The sequence below is a fragment of the Marmota marmota genome, unplaced genomic scaffold (assembly GCF_001458135.2).
Source record: "Marmota marmota marmota unplaced genomic scaffold, marMar, whole genome shotgun sequence".
Taxonomy (NCBI): Eukaryota; Metazoa; Chordata; class Mammalia; order Rodentia; family Sciuridae; genus Marmota; species Marmota marmota.
In genome coordinates, this window is record NW_025999949.1 from 4,035,838 (window position 1) to 4,046,563 (window position 10,726).

Consider the following 10,726-nt stretch of genomic DNA (forward strand, 5'->3'; position numbering starts at 1 on the left):
CCAAAAAAAGCTGACTGTTCTGATATATGGATGCTAACACACAAGTGAAGTTCAGCGGATTAGACAAAGGGGAATGAAGGGAGCGAAGGGGACAGGAATAAGAAAGACAGTGGGATGAATTGGACATAACTATGTATACATAAAAATACACCACAGTGAATCTCTACATCATGTACAACCACAAGACTGGGATCCTAATTAGAGTAAGGTATACTCCATGTTTGTAGAAATATATTAAAATACACTCTACTGTAATGCATAACTAAAAAGAAGGAAACAAACCAAAAAATTCAAACCAAATACCTGTCCCTAGATCTAAACATCTCTCTAACCAGCTTGCTGTCTAAATAAAGATTAATCTGTTAAGATAAGCATGCAATACTGAGATCCATTGGTAATCACATTGGTAATCACAAAAGAATAGGTGTTCCTTTTATACAGGATAAAGAGAACTACATAATTTTTAACAATAAGGTAAAATTATACACACACACACACACACACACACACACGGGAACCTGGCTGGGTCTGCTTTCTGTCGTTTGTTTATCAAATTAATCCTACTATTCTGATTCCATTATATAGGACCAAGGCACACAAAATGATTCAAAATCAAAAGGAAATCATGACCTATGGATCAAGTCTTACCCATGTATTTATGAGGTTGGTTAGGTATATATATAATCAAAAAACAAGGAAAAGACTGATATATTCTCCACTCTTCCCTGTCATAGTCAAGGGGAGTGTTAAGAAAAACTGGGATTTTAAGAGGGAAAAAAAAGACATGAGATAAAAAATAAGGTAATGTGAATAACATAAGAACTTTAGTTGAGGGCCAGGGTTGTGGCTCAGTGGCAGAGCATTTGCCTAGCATGTGTGAAGCACTGGGTTCAATTCTCAGCACCACATATAAATAAATAAGATTTTAAAAAAGAAGTTACATTACTTAAAAAAAAGAACTTTAGTTGATAAAACATATTAGTATTCATTAATTAACTATAACAAATATATCATACTATGCAAGATGTTGTAATAATAAAAACTGGGTATGGGGTATATGGGAACTCTCAGTAATGCCTTTATAATTTTTTCTCAGTCTACATCTCCTAAAAAGGAAGTTTATTCTTAAAGTTTATTTTTAAAATTCACATACATATGCACATACATGTACTAATAAATGTGCAACTATGTACATTTGTGTATTTATTTGCACAATGAGTCCCAACATTTAAGTCAGGAGATCTCATTAAAAATACAGATTTGGCCAGGTTCGATGGAGCACACCTGTAATCCCAGAGGCTCAGGAGGCTAAGGCAAGAGAATCCTGAGTTCAAAGCCAACCCCAGCAAAAGTGAGGCACTAAGCATCTCAGTGAGACCCTGTCTCTAAAACACAAAATAGGACTGGGGGTGTGGCTCAGTGGTGTCCCTGCCCCCCAAAATGCAGATTTGTACATTTTCTTCAGACCGAAATAAAAAAGTGTAGCAGGCCACAAAGATCTGGATTTGGCAACAATGGCCCTGTATTTTCCCACAACAATAATCAGTTTATCAACTGCCTCCTTTAAAAATTAGACATTCAGCTGGGCATGGTGGAACATACCTGTAATATTAGCTATTACAGAAGGATTGAGGCCAGCCTCAGCAGCTTAAGTAGACCCAGTCTCAAAATAAAAAATTAACAAAAAAAAAAAAAGGGGGCTGGGAGTATAACTCAGGGGTACAATGCCCTGGGTTCAATCCCCAGTATCATGACAGAGAAAGATGAAAAGAAAAAAAGAAGGCATACAGTTTGTCAGAATCCTGATATGTAGCATCTTTTGCACTTGGTCAGCTTCAACTATTTGTCATTTCCAAGTACCTGCTTGGCTTTTAGATTTTAAATCTAATTATTGCCGCAAATTAAATCTTAAAGAACCACGGTAGCTAAAACCAATGAAAAGCAGATTACACCTATCATCTATTATGTCCAGTGTTAACAAATAATAGAAGAGACTTTTGAATAATAACACCTCCTTTTAACCTTATTATTAAACACAAATAAAGTCCCTTGTCTTCTCCCATATAAATCTGGTGCTCTTATCATTAAACTGGTTTGAAATGAGACTAACAAAAATATCTAGGAAACTGCTGAAGTATCCTCAAGGATAAATGTGAAGTGATTATTAAATAAAGAAGACAACAACAGGCAGAAAGTATAAGCACACAAACCTGTCACTTAGCACAAGCGCGCGCGCGCGCGCGCGCGCGCTCTCTCTCTCTCTCTCTCTCTCTCTCTCTCTCTCTCTCTCCAGGAACCGCCATAATTCCTAATTATGCTCATTCACAATAAAAAATCACCTCTCAATAATCCATAAATGATGGAAAGAAAAACAGTATTGATTATCCCAAAATCTGTCAAACACAGCTTTCAAATAGACAATTCACTTCCTGATTCAGAATATCTCCAAGGAGCCAAAATAAGCAACCCTAAATTCTGTAGAAAAGGGGTTAAAAACCAAGATCAGCAAGGACTGTCTCTTTCATATTAGATTATATCTGGTACATTTGTGGTTAAAAAGGCCCCTTTGGGGACTCAAGATCTTCCTGTGCTGGATTCTCTTAATACATGTTATAAGTTTCAAATGTTTTTAAATATAATTATAATCAATACACACACATACACACACAAAAAAAAAACTACACAAAGGGAAATGAAAAATACGAATGAAAATTTTTTGACTCTAAAATTTCTTGGTTTACAAAATAACATGATCACAATCAACAAACAGAATTTTCATAGAGCCTAAGAGAAACATGCCTTTAAATGCTTACACATAATAAGAGATCCACATACCCAAATAAAAAATAAAAAAAATAAAAAATGACTGTCTCTGAGTTAGTCAGTGGGCACCTATGACACTTTTCAATATTGCGATCCATGAATCCAATGCTAAAGTTAGTTTACAGGGGAGAAGAAACTTGTGTAGGGGGTTAGAAGAATACAGTCAAACATGGGCAAGGGAGGATTTCCAAGAACTAATGCTTCTTTCTGCATTTTAAAAGAGTCGTAAAATTGGCCCTAATCATCTTTGGAGTGTGTCTAAAGAGGTTTTATTCAAGCTTGAGTGTATTATTTTATCATTGTATCTGTTACATATTTTAATAGCAAATTCATAAAATTCCACTGCTCTATTTCAGTATTTCTGTAATACATTCTATAATAAAGCTTGGTTCCATCAAAGCTTTCTTTATTATGAAAAGAGGACTTGAATCTATGGGATAATTTGAGCAACATAATAAATAATATTAATGGATTATAATACACAAAATAAAACAAATATTTATGAGACTACAATGATTATATAAATAACCAATAGAAAAAGATAATGTGGATATTAAAAAAAAAAAAAAGATGAGAGAAAACTATTCCTTAAGTACAAAAGAAATGATAGGGACAAGTTTCTGGCTGTAGTGGGGACTAAACCTAGGCCTCACATTGAACTATATCCTTAGACCTTATTTTAATTTTGTTTTGAGATAGGGACTCTCTAAGCTGCACAGACTGGTCTAAACTTGCAATCCCCCTGCCTCAGTCTCTGGAGCAGTTGGAATTACAGGCTTATGTAAACAAGCCTGGTTAAATGATGGGAATAGTTAAAAATCAGTCAACCCCAAAGTAACAACTAATTCAGACCAAAAGCAACTATCAGTGAGCAGAAATGAGATATTTACAGTTCTCAAAAATTGACTTCCCACAAAATACTTATTAATGACAAAGAGGAAAACAGTAATTTTATAGTGGGAAAACCTGGCACATACCACCTTAACTAAATAAACAAAAAATTTCATCCACAGCAATGAGAAATCAACATCACACCAGCGTGGTATTAGGCACAGAGAAGGGCGTATCATCACTTCTGCAGTATTCTTGCCAATAATACATCATGAGAAAACAATGGAAAATCCAAATACTGTATAATACACCCACCAGCTTTTCAAACTCATCAGGATCTAAAAAGACAAAGACTAAGGAGCTGTCCCAAATTGGAGGAAACTAAAGAAAGGTGTCAGCTTAAATTCAGCTGGGACCCTGTACTGAATCCTGGACCAGAGAAAGGGTACTGGTGGCCAAATAGCAATATGCGAACAGGATCTACAGCATAAGCAATGATTATGTTAATTTCTTGGTTTGTAGAATTTGGCTATATAAGATGTTCACATGTGAGGAAACTGAGTGAAAGGTACAAACACTAATTCTCTGTAATATTTTTGAAAATTTTTAATTAGTTACATTAATTCAAAATAAAAAGTTAAATTTCAAAACAAAAGAACACAGGATTAGGAATTAATGCTAATGGGAAACTAAAATAGGGATCAGCAAACATTTTTGTAAAGAGCAAAGGCTAAATAATTAGGTTTTGGGAGCTAACCAGTTAGTAAGTAACCACTCATCTTTGCTATTACAGCACAAAAGCAGCCACAGGTGCATGGGGCTCAATTTGGCCTTCAGGTTGTATACTTTGCTGACCACAGGTAAACAAAGAAATGCTTATATTTAAGAAAGTATTCTTTGCCAGAGCAGACATTAATTATTCTTTCTTAATATAAAAATAAAAAATATACAGGCTTATCTAGTGAATTAAACTTCATTTGCTATATGCTATTTTTATTACATGCTATTTTCCAAATTTCTTATCACACACTATATGCAAAAGACCATTAAAAAGTGATACAAGAGATGGGGATACAGCTCAATGGTGTGAGTGCTTGTCTAGCATGGCCAAGGTCCTTAGTTCTGTCCCTAGCACTACTAACATAAAATAACATAAATTAAATAAGATTAAAAAGCTCTCTCTGCTTCCTGATTGTCCTATCCTGAGGGCATTCCTCTGCCATACTCTTCTGCTGTGATGTTACACCTCACATCAAGCCAAGAACAAAAGCTGGCTGTCTATGAACTAAGACCTCTGAAATCTGATGTCTCCCTTTTGCATGTACTCCCTTCATGATGTCATCTGCCATGTGACATAGCCAACAGGCCCCTCATCAGAATCAAGTTGATGCTGGTGACAACTGCCCCCCATCACTGAGCTTTTAGAACAGTCAGTACTTTTCTCTCCATCTTATCAATAAAGGAGCAAAGGAAATGAAAGGAGAGAATGAACACTTGTGGGGATAAAGCTGAGAAGACCCAGAGAAAGTAAATCACTTGCCAAAGATCATTACGTAAACTCAGTAATGGAACGAACATCAACAATGAGGTGTCCCCATTCCAGTTTCAAGGTTCTTTGATCTATGCTGCCCTATTCTCCAAAATTAGTTCCAAGACTCCACTTAATGTATTATAACTAGTGGCACATTGACTTTTTCTTATAGATAAAACTAGTTTTTAACTTTCAATTTTCTAACTATTATTCAAATTGGAGAAATTTTGTTTTGATACAGTCTGAAATATACCACAAAAGACAATATTATATCATCCTCTGGATAAACAACATCTTTGTTGAAAATATTTTTAAAAACTAACCATTATCATTTTTGAAGTATTTATGGCAGCATTATTTTAACTGTTTACCTATTTTAACTTACTGAATCCTATTATCATCATCATCCCTACTTTGAGAATAAGGAAATTCTCACCAAAGAAGAAAACTTCCTTGCCTATGGTCACACAGCTGGTAAGGGCTTCAACAAGGATCTGGACCAGGTAATCTGGCTCCAGTGTCAGTGCTCCTTACCACTATACCCTACTGTCTTTCAAAATTATTGTTTTGTTATTGTTACTAAGGGACTTTAAAATATAAAAAAGGACAAAGAAGAAAATAAAGTTCATCTACCACCCAGAGATATTATTAATGATACTGAGTTGTATTGTTATTATTTAATTGTAATTCAAATTATACAGAAATATGGGAACAGCCCTGAAAGTTCTCTTCATTGGATATTATACTCTGTTCCAAGGATGCAGGTGCTCCAGTATACCTTGGGTCCCATAAAATAAAGGACTGCTTTTGAAGACTATTCCCTATTAATATGACACCAGTGTACACTCAGTCTCTTAGGCATACTGATAAGATAAAATTTAAAATGAGCTTCCCAAATGAGGTCTGGGATACCACTGGACAGGCTAAAACTTCTGTGTCTATCTGGTTTGCTTTCAACCTTACCAAGGAGAGAGACAGGTGGAGGTCCCTTTCCTCAAAGCTGGTAACATACCCTAAATTAATGGGCTTGCATGTATAAGATTATTTAGAATTCTTGATGAAACTGGTTTTCCATATCTGAGCAATGATTCTATTGTTATCATTAACACAAAGATAGAGAAATTCCAAAAGCAGGCATTTAAAAAAAAAAAAAGCTTCCAGAATAACACAAAGCTAGCAGCTAGACATACCACAGGCCCATTCTTCCACTTACTTCATTAGGACTAGTAGCAAGAAATCTACTTAAGCAATTTTCTTGGGTTGCCCATATTAATTCCTCCAAATAAGGGCAGGATAGCTATTTGGGGAGTAGGCAACTTCTAGGATCTGACTTAAATGAATGCTAAGCATGGACTTCATTATATATATTCAATGGTTACTGTTTTACTAAACAGAGAATTTTAGGACACACAAATGAGGAGGATACATGTGTTTTTTAATTTCCTTTTGGCTCATTAAAAATAATTTAATAAATATGCATAATCTCATGAACAGGTGAAAAGGGGAAATGCTCATTTCAAATACTGAAATAGTTTGGTGTCCTAGAAAATGCATATGGCCTCAACAATGTAAATACATCTTCTTTCCTGCACTTGTGACATTTCAAATTAACACACTGCCTTTATTGGTCTGTCATGCAAGAGACCTTATTTAATTATAAGACATAAGTTGCTTCTATGTGTGTGGTTTATTTATAAGTCTCAAAATAACTATTTTTCACTTTAGCTTCCAGTAAATTTCTAAATTACCCTGAGAATTTAAAAAAATCTTTTTTTAATATTTATTTTTTAGTTGTAACTGGATACAATTTATTGTATTTATTTTATTTTTATGTGGTGCTGAAGATCGATCCCAGGGCCTCGCACGTGCCAGAAGAGCAATCTAGCGCTGAGCCTCAATCCCAGCCCCTCTTTTGTTTTTTAATTACTTGCAAGAGGACAAAATTTTTTGACATTTACTCTGCAATTAAGTCATGATTCCTACAGCCAAGAAATGATACAACTGTTTTGAATTATATAATATATAAAGAAAAATCAAATAAAGAATGGAACTATATTTCCTACCAATAAGTTAAGGGATACAGAGAATGATCTAAACAATGCACTTACTAAATGACCTCATTCCCAGCTCAAAATGAATTCAGTTCAGCACAAAAGCATAGGAAAAAAGTAATCATTTTTGAATCTTAATTTTAAAATCTAATTTTTGATTCATCTACCAAGTCAGTGTATAAAAATAAATATTTTACCCTTGATTATATTTTGAAACAATTTAAATTGCTTCTAGTTATCTTTCTCTACTTGGCCTTTGAACAAATGATTTGACTGGACTGACATTATCTAATCATTAACCAAGTATTTTCAGAAAATCTGGACATTCAAGAATCAGGGTATATTAAAATATACAAAAACACCTGGCTTTGAATTTGTACACGTTTTCTTTGACAGTATATAAACTTCAGATAAAGTGGTAGAAGAGGTGAGTTCTAGTGTAAAATTAGAAACTACCAGATTCAACCCAAGAAACGACTAAAGATGAAGTCATTTAAAATTCTAAATGAGACAAATGGTACAAGTAACAAAAGCACATGTATACCTTTTTACATGTTTAATAGGTCAAGGAACTCAGGTTAATTAAAATTAGCTTAGGTAAGTCATTTTTATCATGGTGGCTCACCATCAGCAACATGAACTCCCCACCCAAAGTTTACGGAAACTCCCTCTCCCCTTCTCTAGAAAACACTGAAGATAATCAGTCACAATGGAAAACAGTCACAGGACAATGAGACACACCAGTGGATGCCTTCAACTGAGTACAACTTACCCCAAGGTGTTGCCTGCCAGCCTGCCCAGAGTCTCAGAACCTGAGAGAAACCACGGGGAGTCACTTGTCCTACCAGGCCTGGAAGTCCTCCCTGCACCCGAGTTGCTGTTTAACTTTGACCTAGGAAAAAACAAAAGATAGAATAATTACATCACAGTCTCAAAATGCTAAGGCACATACCCGGAATTCCAAAACTAAACTGCTCTGGGACTTCCTGTAGTAAAGTATCTACTTAATTCCTTAATTACTCCTATTAAAATTTATACTTCATATCAAAGAACAAACCTAATAACTTGTGGTCTTCTAACAATACAGTGTTCTTTCCTAAGTAAAAAAAATTATCACATTTCAATTACAAATGAATGTTAAACAATAGATTGTTCTTAGATTTTTTTTTTAAATCAATGTCTTCCTTAGAAGTGGATTAGCTGAAATTCATCTTACATTATATCTAGCATCATTTGTACATACTATAATTTTTAAAGGCCAAAATGCTAGCGACCTCGGTTGCATTCAAATTGAGTTATCTGGTTTGGAAACATTAAAGAGAAAAATACATGTGTGAAACCATTTCAAAGAGTAGATCTGACTTGGAACCTACCAAATATGTAATTTCTTCATTCCCATAAAGTGATCATTGATTCCTCCACTTACAAATCATCTTGCTTCCTTAGAATTTAAATCTGAACTATAAACTTTACCATTTATTTTGAGCATCTGGTTTTCTGCAGTGCCTTTTTTTTTAATTTGAGAATAATCAAAATTAAAACATGGGTTTAATAATAATACCTTCTAAACACTATATATAAATACTGTATGGAATAAAAAGTACTGGCTGAAAATAGAGTTCAATAACAGAGTACTTGTCTAACACCAGAAAAAATACATACATACAAAGGACATAAGGTCTTACCCATCATTATTATCAGGTTTACCCAATTCCAATCTGTCTGGCTGCACTGAAAAACCAATCCTGCAAACTCTACCGTCCTAAAAGAAAAGAAAATAGAAGAAATTCTCCAAGTAAAAATATGCATTAAAATTTGAATTTATTCAACAGATTTGGTGCCTATTGCTATCATATTCAAAAGACACCCAATATGCTCTTCTACAGAAAAAAAGACAGAAATTGACACACATAATCAAGAAACCAGCAGAAAATAATTTTAAAACATCTCAATTTGATAGAATTTAAAGGGAGGAAATAACTAAGATATTAGGAGCCTCCCCATTATGTCACTATGTTTCAAACACTAGTAAATCATTAAAACTTTCTCCAGAACAGAGGATTTATACAAGGAAAGAGAACTGGGTGATCTTCAAAGTGACTCTATCTAGTAGCTCCAATGTTCCTTGGTTAAAAAGGAAGAAATGATACAGAGTTGTATTTCAACTATTTTTCTTTTCTCTACCTTAGAGTAAGTAAGTTACCTCAAGAAGAAATGCAGCATGATTTGGTCCCACCACACACTGTTTAATAGTGGCCTGCTCCAATACATTCAAAGGGGGGTGGCTACGGGGAAAAAAACAAACAAAAAAGGATGTTAGTAAAATTATTTTTAAATGGTAAATACGTTATAGGATTTTTTAAATTCATTAACAATAGGAGAAATAACTGGCAAAATCTGTTTTTTAAAAATCAACATATGTTAAAGCAACCATTTAAACATATTTATGTCCGGTAATCACTATAGCTCCTTGGTATGTTGTACTGTTTAAAAAAATCAGTATGAATAAAAACTGTTATTTAAATGAACCAACCTTATAAACAAATGGTAGAGTAAAAGATTAATCATAAGAAAGTTTATCTTGATCATATTAAACTACTGCCTAATGAGTTCTTTTTCCTAATAGAAGAAAAAATTACTTTTTGAAAAAAAGACTTAAAATATCTAGGAATGGGGATGAAGCAGAGCACTTGCTGTGTACAAGGTCCTGGGTCAATCCCCTATACTAAAGAAAATAAAGTATAGATTTATTTCTTAAAATTCTTACCTGTTTAAATTATATTTGTTGAGTTTTTCTGAAACTTCTCGTAACCTTAAAAAAAAAAAAAGTTAATAAACTACATGTTCAAATCATCTGTAAATAAATAGTTCTGATAGGTACTTGTTTCATTATTCGGGTGATTCACAATAGTAGTGCACAAAACAATTGCTGTGGCAAGAATGCGTTTTGTATTCTTTTTACTTTTGTTCCAATGAATAAATAAACAAACAAATAAGAGGCTGCAGTTCCCTTCCTTTTCTACCCCATTAGCAACTTCAATAACAATAATCTTTATCAATCCTACTGCACAGATGAGGAAGCTGAGGCTTCTAGAGTCTATTTATCAAAAAATTGGCAGTAGATGTGGTACTTGAACCAACACCCAATACAAAACCNGGGGGGGGGCCTGCTATCGGCCCCAAAAGAGCTTCTTTTCTACTAAGAAAAGAAGTTGGGAGTTCTACCACTGAGCTACATTCCCAGCCCTTTCTATTTTTATGATTTGGGGGTTTGTTTATATTGGGGATTGCCCTGCCAAGAGATTCTTGAAGTTTGTGAATATCACACCAAATGAAAATACCTGGAAAGCACAGGTCCTTTAAGAATTTAATATAACTGGGGAAAAAAATATTCAAAAGTCTGACTTAAAGCTCAGTCTGGAGCTCTTAAAGGGACTTATGGCTCAAAAACAAAGGAAAAGAACAATCCATCCCATTTCTAAAAGAGTAT

General features: G+C 34.2%; 1 protein-coding gene across 1 annotated transcript in view; it reads right to left on the bottom strand.

The window, feature by feature from the left end:
- Positions 1 to 10,050, bottom strand: part of Ubr5 (ubiquitin protein ligase E3 component n-recognin 5) — a gene marked incomplete at its 5' end in the record, with an annotated part of 90,941 nt that extends 80,891 nt beyond the window's left edge. The window contains 4 exons of the mRNA XM_048801943.1: positions 8,009 to 8,128; positions 8,922 to 8,998; positions 9,440 to 9,521; positions 10,004 to 10,050. Of these exons, the coding sequence (XP_048657900.1) occupies positions 8,009 to 8,128; positions 8,922 to 8,998; positions 9,440 to 9,521; positions 10,004 to 10,050 (326 nt within the window). The remainder of the gene's footprint in view (positions 1 to 8,008; positions 8,129 to 8,921; positions 8,999 to 9,439; positions 9,522 to 10,003) is intronic.
- Positions 10,051 to 10,726: the final 676 nt, after the last annotated feature.